Source organism: Elgaria multicarinata, chromosome 9 (assembly GCF_023053635.1).
Source record: "Elgaria multicarinata webbii isolate HBS135686 ecotype San Diego chromosome 9, rElgMul1.1.pri, whole genome shotgun sequence".
NCBI classification, from domain to species: Eukaryota; Metazoa; Chordata; class Lepidosauria; order Squamata; family Anguidae; genus Elgaria; species Elgaria multicarinata.
This window is the reverse complement of record NC_086179.1, coordinates 8,012,358-8,030,222: the sequence shown is the minus strand read 5'-3', so window position 1 is coordinate 8,030,222 and position 17,865 is coordinate 8,012,358. Positions and strand designations below refer to the sequence as shown.

Sequence of the window (17,865 nt, the reverse complement as noted above, 5' to 3'; positions counted from 1 at the left end):
GAGTCTTTTTATTTCATCATCTCTTTATGCTGATTACTCAGCTAGTGGTATTAGGAAGGAATCAAAGCTTTTTTGTAACCTCAAGGCTTTGTAGCTGTAATGCACTGTGCCTTGGGATGCTCTTGAAGAAGATTTTGAGGCGTCTGCTGCTAGTTCAGAATGTGATATCTTATCTTTTGTCAGGAGCATATTCCACTGATGTTCCAGGGTCTGTGCTGACTTTCTGTATTCTTGAGAACACAGTTGGAAGGTGCTAGTTTCATTGTACAGACTCACCAACAGTTTGGGACCCGTGTCTTGAAGCATTCCTCCAGTGTGGCATTGGGCTGAGACCAAATTGTCAATATGGGGAATGACTTTTTTCATTGCTGGGATTGTCAGCAGGGCTCAACATGCAAAACTAGGCATAGTGCCTCAGTGTGTGTGTGTGTTGCCCTTTACCTCTGAGTAACAACAGCCTCATTTGAACCCTTAAGACCTGGTATGTAAGAAGAGCCATGCTATCAGATGAAAAGTCCATCTTGTCCAATATTCTGCATCACACAGTGGAAGCCTTTCAGAAGCTTATTGACAAGATTTGGAGGTGGTGGCTATCCCATGATGTTTATCTTCAGCATCTGGTAATCAGAGGTGTCCATGAATCTGGACTTTCTGTATAACTACCTCCGGCTTGGCTAGTAGCCATTAATAGCTCCATCATCCATCACCTTGTTGAATCCTTCCACTCTTAAAGGCTGCCTAGAGATAAAATTAAATGCATAAGTAGTTACTTTCTTTTTCTTTTTTAAAAAAAGGCCATTTAAGGCTATCATCCCATTTGGAGATAGCGAATTCTATGTACTAATTATCTGTCATGAGAACTAGTTCCTTTTCATAGAATTTCACTGGTTGACCCAGAATTCTAGTAGTATGAGTGAGAACAGCTAAGGGCGCAATCTCCAAAGCCAAAGGCAGCTGAGTATCCAAATGCAGGTTGGCTGGAGCATGGAGGTAATCCTTGCCTCCATGCTCCAGGGCCCTTGCGTTTTTGCTAGATGGGTGATCTTGTTCATCTAGCTGCGGCGCTTTGGAGCGAGAGGGGAGGAGGAGGAGGAGGAGGCTGGAATGAGCACAGAATTATAGAATCATAGAATAGTAGAGTTGGAAGGGGCCTTCAAGGCCATCGAGTCCAACCCCCTGCTCAATGCAGGAATCCACCCTACAGCATACTTGACAGATGGTTGTCTAGCATAAGAAGCTGCATAAGGCAGTTTACCTGCTCATCTCCTCTCCTCGCCACTGGGACCACCCTTTTTTCCTCATCTCCATGCTCAGGTTTCTGAGCCCGGAGAGGCCGCTGGCGCAGTTCTCCCCGCACCGGCTATGAGAGGCTGGGAGCGGAGAGTGTGTTTTACTGGCTCTGTGGTCCTCAGAGCTAGTAAACATAAAAATCCTATGCCACACCTCAACACTGTCTGGGGTCCATGGGATTGCTCTCTAAGCTGTCCTCTTTCTCTACTCCGTGCATAATTTTTACAAAACTCTAACCTGCTCCCTTCTTTAGTTGTCTCTCTTCCAGTCTTGAGATCGTTTTGGTTTCCTTTTTCCCAGGTCAGAGGGTGTGTGGTTGACAGTCAGGTTTGAGCCTCGGGTCTTCTCATTTTAGAAATTAGATGGAGGAGAAATTATGCACGGAATTCAGAGCTGTGGATCTGTGTGACATGGGAGGATGGCTTAGATGCAGTCAGCTGTAGGTCAGTCTGCATCAGCATTGAGCTGCCACTTAAATTTCCTCTATGTGAAATAACAAATGCCAATTTGTTGTGCTACCTAGATTATTCAGCCCCATTAGGAAGATGAAACATCCTACAGAGAGCTCTGTTTGTAAGGAACTTTAATTATCAATAGTGTGTGTTAATCCTTTTGCTAAAAGAATATAGCTTTTTCCAATGGATTCTGCTGTTTTGCTAATTTTATCGCTTGAGTCAGTGACCTAAGCTAGAAAGGTGTTTGGAAAGCTGGCTTCCTCTACAAATACTGAATTTAACATTATTGTTTATGGTGATATGAGGATAAATTTCTGTTGAGTGTACTTTGGAAGGGTATCTGACCCCAGAATAGTTGTTTTAAATGGATATTGGTTTTTTTAAAGGTTTTTAATGGTTTTAAATTTTTATATATTTTTTAATGTTCACTGATTTGAACTTTTGTAAACTGCCCAGAGAGCTTCGGCTATGGGGCGGTATATAAATGCAATAAATAAATAAATAAATAAATATCTGGGTGGTGTTTATTGGAATGGATTATCGCAAGATGAAGATCACAGTTTGAAAAGGTGAAAGAAAATGGGGGGGCCACTAGGCCTGGGATAGTTAGTAGGCCATCGTGTTCACTTGAATTGCCTTTGGAGTTAATAGCGGCTGTGAACTTGAAGCAACTTTTTCATGTCTTGACTGGTATATAGTCCAGCTGTATATGAGAGATTCTCCCAGAATATTTTCTTGGACGGTGTTGCTGAATAATTGTTGCCTGCTGTTTGGGGCTCCCACAGTCTGTCTACCCATCCTATTGAATGACTGAAATGTACACCTGGATAAAGTATGGGATTTTTTTAAATTATTATTGTTGTTGTTGTTGTTGTTGTTGTTGTTATTATTATTATTATTATTATTATTATTATGCTGCCTTTTATTTATTTATTTATTTATTTAAGTATTTTTATGCCGCCATTCAGCCAAAAAAGGCTCTCATGGCGGCTTACAAAAGTATTTCTTGACAGTCCCTGCCCACAGGCTTACAATCTAAAAGACATGACACAAAAGGAAAGGGGATTGGGAGGGAGGAGGAGGAGGAGGAGGGGGGAAAGGAAAGCAAACTCAGGCACTACAATCTTAGTTGGAAAAGTTCAGCAGTTGCAGTTGACAGCAGGAGGGAGGGGGGCTCTCAGCTGGAGCTGGACCCAGGCACGGTGGAGAGATGCCTGGCTGCTGCTTCCTCCCTCACTGGTGGCCTCTGCCGAGACAGTTGGTAGCAGGAGGGAGGGGGCTCTCAGCTGGAGCTGGACCCAGGCACGGTGGAGAGGTGCCTGGCTGCTGCTTCCTCCCTCACTGGTGGCCTCTGCAGTGACAGTTGGTAGCAGGAGGGAGGGGGCTCTCAGCTGGAGCTGGACCCAGGCACGGTGGAGAGATGCCTGGCTGCTGCTTCCTCCCTCACTGGTGGCCTCTGCAGTGACAGTTGGTAGCAGGAGAGAGGGGGCTCTCAGCTGGAGCTGGACCCAGGCACGGTGGAGAGATGCCTGGCTGCTGCTTCCTCCCTCACTGGTGGCCTCTGCAGTGACAGTTGGTAGCAGGAGGGAGGGGGCTCTCAGCTGGAGCTGGAATTGCCCAATACTGGGCCTCAAGGCGGCCTTACAAAATTTTAAACAGTTTAAAACCTATGAAAAGAAATATACAAAAGTTTAAAAATATATTAAATATATTACAATATTAAAACATTAAACATTTAAAATACAATTTTACAAGTCCTTAACATAGACGGGCGGCCCAGATTATTCGCCAAAGGCCTGCTGGAACAAATAAGTTTTTGCCTGCTTCCGAAAGCCCATCAAGGAGGTAGCCAGTCTAGCTTCCCCGGGAAGAGAATTCCAGAGCACTGGAGCAGCCACCGAGAAGGCCCTCTCCCATGTTCCCTCCAAACGTGCCTGTGAAGATGGTGGGACTGAAAGAAGGGCTTCCCCAGAAGATCTCAAAGCACGGGCAGGCTCATAAGGGAGAATACGGTCTTTCAGAAAACCTGTACCGGAGCCATATAGGGCTTTATAGGTCATAACCAGCACTTCGAATGCATTAATTATAATTTACATAATTATAAGTAAAGAGATAATTGACAGGAAGAAAAGCTCCATTCAGGGTGCTGGTGCTTACACTTAAAGCTGTAAATGCGTCTTCCCTGCAAACCTGTCTGTGCATTAAATTGATCAAGGAAACCCTTTCTCCATGTTCCATACTAGGAGAACTGCATTATGCATCCACAAAAGAGGTCCTTCTTTGTAGCGGCACCCTGACTTGGGAACACCTTGCGCCAACACTGTGTTTCTTCTGGCACCTGGTTAAAACCTTTTTATTTGCCCAGGCATTTAAAATTTAGTGTATTTTAGTTATCATTTTAGACCTCTCAATGTTTACTGTATTGTTTAAAGTGTTAATATTGTGTTGAAACCTTATGTATAACCATCCTGTAATCCATTTTTGATGAAGGCATGATTTATAAATTTATAATGGTTTTAATATTTATAAATATTTAATTCCATGTAAATAGAATTTATTGTGAGGATGTTGGTAGAGAGTGGCCACCAAGAGTGGCCATCTATTTATACTTGGACTGAGATGGTCTTGGGCCGAAAGGGAGGAGGTGGACTCAGATGTGAGCGAGCCACAGGACTTTCGGATTAAAACCAGCTCTGGGAACTCTTCCTGGAATGCTTTGGAGAACAAGGGTTAAGATTTGTAAACCATTTGTAGAAAAAATACTATATAAACAATCCCCTTTGTGAGAGCGAACGAGAGAGGATGTGTGTGTAATCAATATTTTAAATACTAGTGGTAAGAACTTTTCTCTTCCTCCATTATGATGGGTTTGCAAAGTGTGTAAGGCGATTGAAGGAGACATCAGTAGACACTAAACTTGCCAACAATAATCAAGCCCCAAATTACTGGCCCTCCTAGTCAAGGGAGGAAGTGCTTGCAAATGGATAACCATCTTGGAATCTCTGGTATGCAGAGCTGGGCAACAATTTCTGAATTAAGGAAACTGGATTAGTTAACAAAACAAGAACATTTGGTTTGCATCATGATCATTGGGTGGTTTTCATAACCTGAGCTTATGTCCCAATTGTTTCTGCTTTGTTTTAAAAGAATTCTCATGGCAGATGAGAGACCACACCAATATCTTGTTTTAAGCTGTCTTCGTTAATTCTTTGAGCACTTTTGCTGCTTGATACCCATTTTGTATTTTAGAACAGGGCAGCTTGTGGCCCTCCAGACATCAGTGCAGAACAGTGCTTTTGGGTATTTTTTAGTCTCTGGGGATGCCAATAATGTGTCAAAATAGAGTGTTTGATGCAATGTGGCCTTGTAATTCTGTGCCAGCCTAATATTTCCAGCCTAAATGGCTGCCTATTTGCTACTGGACCAGGTTTAAGGGTCTAGTACTAGAGTACAAAGCCCTAAACATCTTGGGACCAGGATACCTGAGAGAGTGCAGTCTCTCCTATCAACCTGCCTGGCCATTGAGGTCATCCAAGGGCATGCCCCTGGGGGTTCCACATGGACCGATGGTCCAATTGGAATCCACTAAGAGAAGAGCCTTCAGTGTGGTGGCCTCCTTCCTATGGAATTCTCTGCCTCTGGAGGCCAGGCAGGCACTAACTTTGTATTCCTTCCGGCGCCTCCTGAAAACGTCATTCCAGGAAGTCTTCCCTTGGTGACCAGCCACGGTTTTATCTGCACTTTTGTTTCTTTTAAAAATGTATTTTAATGTGCTTTTATTCTGTTTTTATTCTTTTATTGCATTTGTTCATTGCTGCGAAATTCTTGAATGGGGAGTGGTATAGAAGTATACAAGTATTGTAAATAAAATAAATAAATAAATGTTGGGAGGCAGTATACTTCTGAATACCAGATGCTAGGGACAAATGGAGAAAGCTGCTTTCTGCTTGCAGGTTTCTGAGAAGTATTTGTCTAGCTGCTTTTGGAATTGGAGCATTGGCCTTAGATGGACTTTTTTGTTTACTCCAGGTGGACTGCTGTAAAGGTAAAAGAATCCACTGTGTGGTATCTGAGTGGAGAGGTAGCAGAGGCCTTCAAAGAAAGGGTTGTGAGAAAGTCCTAAAATATTGATGGAATGGATGTTTCTGCAACATAGTTCAGTGGATTGAAGATGCAGGGAGAGATGTTTTCAAAGCTTGAGTGTATCCACTTGAATTTCTATGCATCTGAAGGTGTTCTAAGCCTGTGACATTCTCAGCACAGACTGTAAACTGTCTACGTGTGGTGCGTGGGCTGCACTGGGAACATGGCTCATAAGCAGTCATTCTATCTGTGTTCTTCTGCTTCCGCCCTCTTGGGTCTAAAATATTAAAATGAAAGAAATGTCCTTTCTTGTTAGCTACTGGCCTTGTGCAAATTTCTTTTGAGCAAGTGGCCAGAAAAACTGTGATTAATGCCAAAGCCTGAAGAAGAATTTGGTACAACTCAAAAGCTTGTTTTTAGTTTCAAGGCTAGCTGGGCCGGTAACAGGGGTCATTTCCCTTGTATTGCATTTTCTACTCTGTGGCACAGATGTGGTTGCAAATGGGTTTAGGCCCTGTGCAAGAAAAGTGTTGTGTATATTTGGTTGTGCATGAAGCACATTGCAGGTATTTTCCATTGCAGGTACACTGTGTGATGTGGCTCTAAGACTTCTCTCCTTGACCTTTCACCCTGGAATCTGTGATTGGATCTCTTAATAGGAATAATAACTTGCGAAACTACAATTCCCAGGATACTTCTAGGGAAGCGTGGATACTTAAACCAGTTAAACCTATCGGGCAGATGGTGCGCTGGATGCAGAGATCAAAAAGCTTGCATTAAATTTATTCTCAACAGAATATAAGGATCTTGAAAGGTTCTCCCCCCCCCCACTGACTTAATTTCTCCTAGTATTTAAAATATGAAATCTAGCACAAGGCATAAAAAGCTGTTTTAAAGTTGTAGAGTGAGAATAAAAGCTCAGATTCTTGGCTTTCTACCATCCTGTGAAAACCACCTGATTGTTCAAGCTAGAATGCCAGGCAAGTGTAAGGTGATGCACGTTGGGGCAAAAAAACCCAACTTCAAGTATAACCTAATGGGATCTGAGCTGGCGGTGACCAAACAAGAAAGAGATCTTGGGATTGTGGTGGACAGTTTGATGAAAATGTCCACCCAGTGTGCAGCCACTGTAAAGAAGGCAAACTCCATGTTAGGCATTATAAGAAAAGGAATTGAGAATAAAATGGCCAATATTGTACTGCACTTATACAAATCTATGGTGCGACCACACTTAGAATACTGTATACAGTTCTGGTCACCACACCTAAAAAGGATGTTATAGAGCTGACAAAAAGGCAGAAAAGGGCTGCTAAAATGATTAAGGGGCTGGAGCATCTCCCCTACGAGGGAAGGTTACATCAACTGGGATTGTTTAGCTTGGAAAAAAGGAGACTAAGGGGAGACATGATAGAAGTGTAGAAAATTATGCAAGGTATGGAGAATGTGGACAGGGAGACATTTTTCTCCCTCTCTCAAAATACTAGAACCCAGTGGGGTCATCTCATGAAACTGATTGGTGGGAGATCCAGGACAAATAAAAGGAAGTACTTCTTCACACAGCGCATAGTTAAATTATGGAACTCACTACCACAAGATGTAGTGATGGACACCAATCTGGATGGCTTCAAAAGGGGGTTGGATGAATTCCTGGAGGCAAAGGCTATCCATGGCTACTAGCCCTGATGGTTGTGTGCTATCTCCAGTATTTGAGGCAATAAGCCTGTGTGCCCCAGTTGCTGGGGAACATGGGTGGGAGGGTGCTGTTGCACCATGTCCTGCTTGTTCATCCCTGGCCGATGGCTGGTTGGCCCCTGTGTGAACAGAGTGCTGGACTAGATGGACCCTTGGCCTGATCCAGCATCAGGGCCCTTCTTATGTTCTTCTTGTCATTATGGTCAAGCTTACTTTCTGGACAAGTAGTTTCCAAGGTTTCTGTCTTCAGCAAACCATTTTCAGTCTGACTTATCTTCTCAGGAATGTCTCTTTCCAAACGCACACATGTTCCATGAAATTGTTGTACGCTTTGGAAGCCCCTAGGATATGCAAACAGTTTCTGTGGATTGCTGGTGTTAAGCCTCATAGTCGCTACATGTGAACTGAGAATACACTCTAGAACACCACCTCCTGCATCTATGCACTACTGTTCAACTTTCCACCCTTTATTACTCCCATTATTCCAGGTTTATGTTAAGGGTTATTGTATTAGTAGTGCATTATTTTAAATGGCATTGGTCTTCATTGGCGGCATTGGCCTTCGTTAGGCTTTGTTTGTATTTCAGCCATGTGTACAACTGCTGTGAGATGTTTAGTTTTCTGTTGCTGAAGGAGGTGTTCTGTCAGATGTTTTTGAAATAAGAGTAATACCCTATTTCTTCAAGTCTAAGACTCACTTTTCCCCCCATATAAACATCTCCAAAAATGGGGTGCATCTTAGAATCGCGGACGTGTCTTAGGGTTGTTTTTTTTTCTGTTGGTGGTACTGAAGTTAGTGTGCGTCTTACAATCGATGGCGTCTTAAAATCGATGGCGTCTTACAATCGAAGAAATACAGTAGTTTAATGGAAGGAATGTTAATTCTATTTTTTATCTTGCTCTTCATTCAAGGAGCTCAGGCTATTGAACTTTGATCCCCCCTTTTAAAAGTCTCATACCACCCCTGTGTGGGACGTTAAGTTGTGAGATGGTGACTGGTCCAAGGTCCAGCTGCATCTAAAGCACATAGACTTGTGTTTCCTCTGAAATTTGCAAACATGTCTTACAGCTTGGAGTTCATGCCCCACTTTGCGGATTGACCTTTACCCTTGACCAGCAGAGACCCAAAGCTTAATTTGACTTTGTGGTATAGCCCTGGCACTCTAGGATTAACCCTAGGGTATGTGAGTACCTTGGGTGTGTGCAGGTAACCCTAATCAGCCCTCACCCATCTGAGAGTATGGTGAAGGGTCTCCAGGTCAGAGGGTGTGACTTGTTGTCAGGTTTGGGGGCTTTGGCATCTTCAGAAACTTAAGCACTGCCACGTGCGGTCAGTAGGAGTCAACATTGAAGTACTTGATTCTCATTGTCCTTCTTATCCTTCCCTAGTTCCACTGCTGTCATGGGGTCCCAGCTTCAATTTTAGCATCTGGTATGTTGAACTCAGTGGCATCGATGACCCAGATGTGGTCCAACCCTGCCTCAATTGGTACAGCAAGGTAGGCCTGTGTCTGAAATGGCTGTGAAACCGCTGGGGTATGTGTGTGGGATTTCATTTTACTGGCCAAATAGCATTTTGCTCAATGGATAAATTACACAGTTGAATTCTAATGGCTAATTAATGTATCTTACTATCTGCATTTAAAAACATACACATTATTTTTACAGACAAAATAGTGTGGCGTGGTGTGAATTTGGGTGTGACAGCATTTTAATAACTTTTCTTGGTTATTTCATGCTATGAAGTTGTTGACCTAGTTGGAACCCTTTGGAATTAAAAGGTTTGGAGTCCCCGGTGCTGTAAAAAAAAAATCTAACTGCAGTCATGGAAAGCTGAAGCCAATCAGAGCAGCTAGTACTAAGCTAAATGAACCAGTGGTCTGACTTGGTATAAGGCAGCTTTAAACACTTCTGTAGAAGTATTGGTAGTATTTATGACTAGGGCTGATTTTTGAGCAGTTGTAAGAATAATTGTATGGCTTTGGTAATAATAATATATTTATTTATTACCTGCCTCTCCCTCTGGATCGAGGTGGGGAACAACACCAAATACAATGTAATACATAAAATTAGATAAAAGAGCAAATAAAATCAATACAATATTAAAATAACAGTCACAGCATCTTAAAATTCTTAGGTTTAAAATTCTTATGATTAAAAAAGCAAACAAACAGAAGGAGAAAGTAGCACAGAACCTCCTGATTTCTCGATGTATAAAACACTGCAGAGAGCTCTTGACTTTTAAGAGCTCTTCTGGTGCAGTGTATAAATTGGTGGATGTACCGTATTCTTTCGATTCTAAGACAGACTTTCCCCCCACACTTTATAAACATCTCTAAAAACAGGGTGCATCTTAGAATCGCGGGTGCGTTTATTATTTCTTAGAATCAAAGCTTTTTTTCTGTTGGTGGTACTGAAATTAGTGTGCGTCTTACAATCGATGGCGTCTTACAATCGAAGAAATACGGTAGACCAAAAACGTTCAGATTCAAAGCCTCACAGGGTGGTTGTGAGGCCACAATGGGATAAACCCATATACGTTGCCCTGAAATCCATAGAGGAAGACCATGGTATAAATGTCATAGTTAAAGATAAATTGAGTATTCCCTTGAATACTCCCTCCCTCCCACTCACTCACAAGGGCTTTGGTCTTTGTAGGATTCAAACTCACGTCCACTGGTAAATTCAGCAGCAGTTGGTGTTTGGGTGGGAGAGTTACAGTGATTTATTTATTTATTTATTTATTTATTACATTTCTATACCGCTCAATAGCCGAAGCTGTCTGGGCGGTTCACAAAAATGTTCTCATAGGTTTTCTTGTGTTCCAGTAGTACCGTGAACAGGAAGCCATTCGCCTCTGCCTGAAGCACTTTCGCCAGCACAACTACACCGAGGCATTTGAATCCTTGCAGAAGAAAACCAAGATTGCGTTGGAGCACCCCATGCTGACAGACCTCCATGACAAGCTCGTCCTGAAGGGAGATTTCAACGCTTGTGAAGAGTTGATAGAAAAAGCTGTGAATGGTAAGCATATTGGGTTACGGGACACATGCGCTTTGGATTGTCACGCTGGGCCGCAGGTGAGTGGCTCCAGGTGCCTTGGCTCCAGGTGGGCTCCTTGGTGTCCCTTGCAGTTCTTGGTTTTTGTTACATCATCAGTGAAATGGGACTCCCACCTCGTCAAGCTGATAATGCCCGACTTCGTTCAGACCGTTGGCGCTGCAACCTTCTCTGCACCTTGGAAGGCGGCCAACCCCAAACAAAGCATTTAGAACGGAAGTTTTCCAGCTGAGATTCTGTCGCTCCTCTCAGAGGAGTGTTGCCTCATGTTGCTATAAGACCACTCTGTGTGTGATGCTAGAGCCCTGCTGCGTGTCACGTTCATCACATCAAATGTAGTCATGTGTAAGCCAGGCTCTGGCTGTTGAGAACTCTGAAACTCCGCCAGAAACGGGCAGGGAAATAGCGGCTCTTGGCTACCTTTCTCCATCCCTGTGTTTTCCTGCTTATCTTATCTCTCCTTGTGTAGCCAATTGTCCTGAGGGATTGAAAGGGGAACATTAGCTACTAAAAGAGAGATAAGATAAGAAGATGGAGGAAGGTGGCCAGTGGCTCCTTCTTCTCTGTGCCTCCAATCCCCTCCAGAGTGCCTTGCCTGTCTCCAGGGGACTGTCATCATTCTCGGCCGTCAGACCTTGGCTTACGTGTGGCTACTTTTGATGTGATGAATGTAATAGTTAGCCAGGATTTTAGAGTTCTAGCGCAAGAGCGACGGCAGAGGGGATTACTAAGCCAGCAGAGCTGCCTGCCACGTAGCTAGATTTATTGCCACAGAGCTGAGGGCATTTTGTTTTGGGGAAATAATTGGCTTCTAAATGCCGTGCCTCTAAGGAGTGAGGGATTTTTTCCCTCCAGGTTTGGTCAACTGGTGACTCCAGGGGATGTTCAGGCCAGTTCACACGCTGTTTGCATGGTGCTGGAGCATGAGTGCTCTCGTGCCTCTACCGTGCCTACAGCGTAATGTGTGACACAGGCTGTGTGAGTGTGCAGTTTGTACCATCTGTCAACAAGTATGTGTAAGACAGCGTAAGCATTTTACAACCTTAGTGATATGTAGGACTGTAGAGGCATGGTGGGAGTGCGCAAGCATTTGGGTTCACACATCATATGTACAGAGGATCTTGGAAGTGTGTGAGCTGGCCTATGAGGTTCCACTTTAGTATGCCGTAAAGACTGCTTACTTTGTCTTGTTAAACTTATCCTTTGTCAGACTGACATTGGACACGTTTTCCATCCCTTTCATTGTATGCTCTAACCCAGTGAATAAAAATGTATTTCCTTACGTTGACTGTTCTTGCATATGATAATACCTCGTCTGTGCTCATGGAAATATTGGTTCTGGCATTAGCGACGGACATGGGTGACTTTCGTCTTTCTGGTCATGATCCAATGGAGTTAAGCATGCTCAGTCTCGCTTAATTCAATGGGCCTATGCTATCTTAACTCAGTGTTGGCTTATGGCCTCTATAGTTCCAGGACTGTATCCAAGAACAAGTGCTTCCTTTTACCTACCTTTGCTGATTTAGGAGAATTGGGTGGTGCTCTCCCACGTTGCATTCCAGGTGTGAGGAGAGCCATGGTTAGAGGCAAGAACAAGACTTCCCAGTGTATGTACTCAAGATTACCTCAGAGTGAACTTTAACCAAAGATGTGTTTGTCAGAGGCTGGGATGGAGCCCAGGAATCCTTATTCCTCAGGTGTATCCCTCAATTGCCTGAGCTAAACTCAGACCAAATAATGTGGTAGCTGTTTACCAGCCAGCAAAGGCCTTGGCCGCTTGTACACATAAAACACATTCTTCTGGCTGTGTGTTTCTTCGAAGACTTTACTGAGATGGCCACTATCCGATTTCCACATTAGTACTTCCTCCAGGAAACTTCTCAAGTGGGTTGGGCTTGCATTTCCTGGACTTAATTGGCCAAATGTGGCATACAAATAGAGCTGTCAGGAATATTGAACCAGTGGTTTTGCGCAGAAAAGGGTTTGGCTTTTTTCTTACAAATATCACATGCCACAACATAATTTGTCATAGCGTTGGACAGGACTGGGTAGGGAGAAAGGAGGAGGAACAAAGGACTAAAGCAGGCTGTAGCCAGGAGCAGCTCTGTATTTTTTTCCTAGTAAGCTGACATCCCTTTATCCTGCACTTGCTAGATAATGTCTTTTCAGTGTCTTTTGGCTGTTGGCCAAACCCCCCCCCCCCCCGATCTCTTCTGAAATTCTCAGAAAATGTGCAAATGGAAACTCAGGCAGCTGCCGGACTTCCTCTTGGAAATAAAAAAAAAAGTTTCCCTGAATCTCAGCTGTTTCACAGCCATGGCTGAGATACCTCATGTTTGGACTCATTCCTGGAGCTTCCAGGCAGCCTATATTCTGGCTGGCAAAAGAGTTAATAGTCATATAATAGAAATACCGAAAGTAGCGTTACTTTAACGGTGTTGGTTGAATTATCTCCAAAGTGCAGGCGAGTGCCGAGAGTTCAGAAGCATTTCTCTTGCCAAACTTGTGAAAAATCTATACTTGTAAATGAACAAATACCGGCCGGCACTATTAGGATGGCTTCTTGTCCATTTCCAGTGCCTGGGTAGCTGTTGACAGTAAATGGGGTGGGGCTGATTCTGATGTAAAGCTTGTCCTCTTCCAAGGAATACATGTGGAAAACTTAGCATCTGAATGGCAGATCCCCTGGTTATTGCAGAAAAGGGATTAGGCAGTGTGACTGGGCAGGAAGATAATATCGTGCCTGCCAGTATCTTTCTGCAAAAGTCGACTGGGCTTTCATTTCCCACACGTATTCCTCCATGCATGTTTCTCCAGAGGGGGAAAGGTACTATGTTTGAGTCATGTGTTTAGTCATTTTTCTTCAGAACTTGTGCTGTTTGGGAGTGTTTAGGTGCCTTTTTATCACACTGTTCTCATGCTGCTGGTTTTTGCATTTCTGAACTCTGTCAAGATAGGATGTACCTTGTTGTATCTTGTTTATGGCACCTTGTGAGGGTGATGCCCTTAAAGGTGGCATATAAATACTTGAAATAATTACTAGGACAGACAGCCGATTTGCTTATGACCTACAGTTGCCACCGTGGCGGCTTTGCTGCTGTAGCAGGTAACAACACCAAACTGAAGAGGCCGAAGATTGACACTGCTTGACCCTTATCTGTTGTAAGGCAAGATGCTTGCTCCATCTTCTCTCCTCTAGCTTGGCATTTGGGTGCTTGGGTGTTCCAAGGGACAAACCTATTGAGCCATGTGAATGTTGGGATCAGAAGGGATGGACCTAGATGGGGAGGGGAGAGGATGAAGGTGCTCCTTTGGAAAGGATGGACCTAGATGGGATCAGAAGGGATGGACCTAGATGGGGAGGGGAGAGGATGAAGGTGCTCCTTTGGAAAGGATGGACCTAGATGGGATCAGAAGGGATGGACCTAGATGGGGAGGGGAGAGGATAAAGGTGCTCCTTTGGAAAGACACACAGACGTAGCAGTTTCTGCTCTGTCACAAAATTGCTGCACACCTGCAGCCCGATACAGAGCCTTATGGTGTCCGCTGTGCCATGCTTGGATTCCCCCTTCACCAAATGGCAACTCTCAACTATTTATCAGGGAGCCCAGACACGTGGGCATGTTGTTGAGTCTCTTGCTTTCATCCCCTATAATTCTACTTGTGTGGAAGAGAGGGTGGTGCAAGTTTTTGAGTCCCTTGGACCTCCACTGGGAAGAAGGATGTTGCCACCCAATTATTTCTCACCAGACTCCTCCTTGTCCCCCTTTCTCATCATAAAAACATAAGAAGAGCCCTGCTGGATCAGACCAAGGGTCCATCTAGTCCAGCCTTCTGTTCATACAGTAGCCAACTAACTGTTGCCCAGGAACCCATAAGCAGGGCATGAGTGCAACATCACTCTCCCGCCCATGTTCGGGGAGAACCATAGAGCTTCTTTCCCTTACCCCTCTACCTTCCATATTTTTACTTCTTTATATTGATTAAAAGCATCTTTATATCATTCTTCAGCTGAAAAAGGCTTCGAAAGATCAGAAATAAAGATTGCCCCTCAGGCTTATCATCTGAAAGAGGCCACAACACAAAAGAAAACACTTCAGAGAGGAAGAGAGAAGGAAACGAAAGGGAGATGCAAGCTTTTGTTATGAAGTTCATCAGGTGGTAATTCAGCAGGTCATGGAGCTGGGTCTAAGCACAATGGAAGGGCTGCTGCTTCCACTTCTTCTGACCTCGGCAATAGCAGTTGGTAGCTGGAGGGGGCTCTCAGCTGCTGCTGTATCTAGACACAACGGAGGATGCCTAATCATGTTTGTTTCTTGGCTGTCTTGTCTTGCAACTCCCTTCTCTCTCAACCACCTCCACTGCCACCTTTGTTCCTTCCCTGGTCAGGAGTCCTGCTTTTGTGTTTGTGGGCCTTGGCAAGGTGGCAGTGCGCCCTGAACCCCCCCTTTTACCCCACCCCCCCAATGTCTCGTCACTTGGAGCCCTCCAAACGTCTGTTTCTGGCCTCGTATTTGCAGAGGTTTTAAAAGACTGCACTGAATTATGAAATTGCTTAATTAGCAACCACCAAAGCTGCTGCTTCGGAAAAGGAGAAGAAAAGAATCTGAAATTTCCTTGGAATTGAAAGGCAAATGCTGCTTTTAGAGAAACGGCTTTACTCAAGCCCTGTTTGTGTGTGTGTGTGGTGTAAAAACTGCAGGCAGGCAAAGTGTGACTTGATGATCTGTTTTTTACTCCCCAGAATCTGAGATAAGGAACAGCTCATGGGGGATCATTCCAGAAGTTTTCCCCCAGTTCCCATCTTTTGCCTGCTTATTATAGGCATACCATAATCTGCTGAATACGCACAACCCCCCTCCCATTCCTCTGGGATGGCCAGTCTTTTCAAAAGTGGAGCCCACCCTGAACCCCAACCAATCTTTTCATATTTGGCTATAGTCTTCATTTTGTTCCTTCAGCTCTTTCTCTTTCTTTTTTTTTTTACCCTTAAAAAAGTGTTGGTGTCCCCATTGATAGAACCCACTTTAAGTTGGATTATGACCCAGTTGTAGGTCATTTCAGGGAGGCTCAAGCAATTTTCTTCCCTCTTCACTTCAGGATGCATCTGGAGATACTTGTGGATTCTATATGTAGGGAGCCCAGTGGGAAAGTAAACGTGCCAACAACTGATGTGTGTGTGTGTGTGTATGTGTGTTTGTGAGAGAGAGATCACATGTCTGTGGGCTTCCCAGCAAGCCTGTGCTCTGCAGCCAAACTTGTTCAAGTAATGTGTTGGTGACTTGGATACAGCTTGCAAAATCTGAAAACAATGACATGCTTGCTGTATCCCTGTGAGCTCCAAATGGATTGTTTTTATTTTGGTCTCCTTGAAAGAGCTTAGGGTAACAATACCGGGCCTTCAGACTTCTTGTGCACCGGAAAACCTGGCTGCCACCCTGTCCCATACTGATGCTCATAAGGCCTTTGAGGGAGGTGTTGTTGTAAACAGGTGTAAGAATTGTTTCTAAATTCCAGTTGGAAGTCTCAGTCGAAACTACAGTTTGGTTACAGACATCTGACCCAAGCTAGCTGCTTGGTGTGGGCCCATGCAGTGCATGGTTGGGATGTCTTGCTTGAGCGGTTTGACTACCTTGGCAAAAAGTGCAAGGAATGCGACGAGAGAGGTCAGGTGCTTTTTACAAGATTCCAGCAATCCTCCCCCCCCCTTTCCTAAATGTCAACTCGCTGGTGGTTCAGCTTTCAAAACAAGCCTTTGTTGGTTTGTAACGCAAGGGGAATGGAAGTAGAATTGCTGCCAACAGAGAGCCGTTTCTGGGAAGAAGCTTGGAAGAACTCCAGACCAGTGTCCCACGCAAGAGAAGCGAGGTTAGAGGGAAGCTGGAATCGCAGCGGGGGCGGGAGGGAGAATTGCATGTGCCACAAGTCATCACGGGAATGTGTCAAGTGGAGGTCTCAACCCCTCAAAAGCGCTGTGCGGTGCTTCAGTTTTAGGAGTCAACAAAGGAGCTGCTCTGCGGACATGAAATGCAAACGATTTCTGGCTCCGGAGCTTTCTCATTCTCCAGAGGAATACAAGATTCAGCTGGCCTCCGTCAAGTTGGGGAAGCTCACATCTAGCCTTCTGAACCACTAGTGATGCGGTCTCTCCCAGTAATATCTGCCCCTGTGGAAGGAAATGAGAGCTTGCTTTGCTTTCACCCAGTGGTTGGTGAAGCCATTGATCTTGTGGATGTTGGCGTCTCCTTTTATTCCTTACATTTCATTATTATTTTTTTACCACTTTCTCAGTGATGTTTAAAGGCTGCTTTTAAATGAGAACAAGGCCTGTGTAACGATGGCACATGATTTTCCCTTTTCGTATCATAATCTCAACACTGATCTTATGAAATATAGAGTTGAAATGTGGCCAGCTTGCAATAAAAAGAAGAAGATCCATTTACAGCAAAACATCTATATTAGATAAGCCTCGAAGGTGCTATTTAAGTGATGGGTGGAAAACACTTGAGATGGTGGTGATTGAGGATATGAATCCAAAGATTTTGCTCCTACAGATAATTTCTTTAACGTTCTTTGAGACTTGCTACTTTGGTCTGTTATGGGAATGCCTTTCACTTGAAGGCATTAAAAGCCAAGTTTGTTTATCTGTTCAGGGATGCAAAAGTATGACCCTCAATGTGCAAAAAGTATGACTGAGGGGGCACAAGAGCCCCAACCTGACAAGACCTGCCTGGTGGCCCCCGACTTCCAGAAAAAAAATTACACTATGCTCTAAGAATGGATTCTATGATTCCGGCCATAGATGTCTTGTTCCTAGAGCATTTCTGATCTAGGAACCAATTTTGTGGGAACCCCGTCTGAACATCTCCCAAAGCCCTTCCTGACTGTTAGAGCAGTACGACAATGGAACCAGTTACCCAGGGAGGTGGTGGGCTCTCCCACACTAGAGGCATTCAAGAGGCAGCTGGACAACTATCTGTCAAGTATGCTTTAAGATGGTTTCCTGCATTGAACAGGGGGTTGGACTTCATGGTCATATAGCCCCCTTCCAACTCTACTATTCTATGATTCTGTTCCCTTCAACGGCAATTTTAATTGAGATAGTTCCACTGATCAAATATAGGATAAAATGGGTATAGGAGAAAATGGCTATGGGAGATTATGAAGCAGGCTTTCTGCAGTGCTGGTTATGGCTTTTTAGCATCTTTGGACAGCAGCCTTTCATTTCACCTTCCACTTCTGCTTGGGTCCATGTCAAACCATATCCCGTCTTCCTTACCGCTGG

General features: G+C 44.2%; 1 protein-coding gene across 1 annotated transcript in view; it reads left to right on the top strand.

The window, feature by feature from the left end:
• MKLN1 (muskelin 1) overlaps nucleotides 1-17,865 on the top strand; it is a 111,262-nt gene that overhangs the window by 24,743 nt on the left and 68,654 nt on the right. The window contains exons 5-6 of the mRNA XM_063134675.1: nucleotides 8,910-9,019; nucleotides 10,352-10,544. Coding sequence (XP_062990745.1) covers nucleotides 8,910-9,019; nucleotides 10,352-10,544 — 303 coding nt within the window. The remainder of the gene's footprint in view (nucleotides 1-8,909; nucleotides 9,020-10,351; nucleotides 10,545-17,865) is intronic.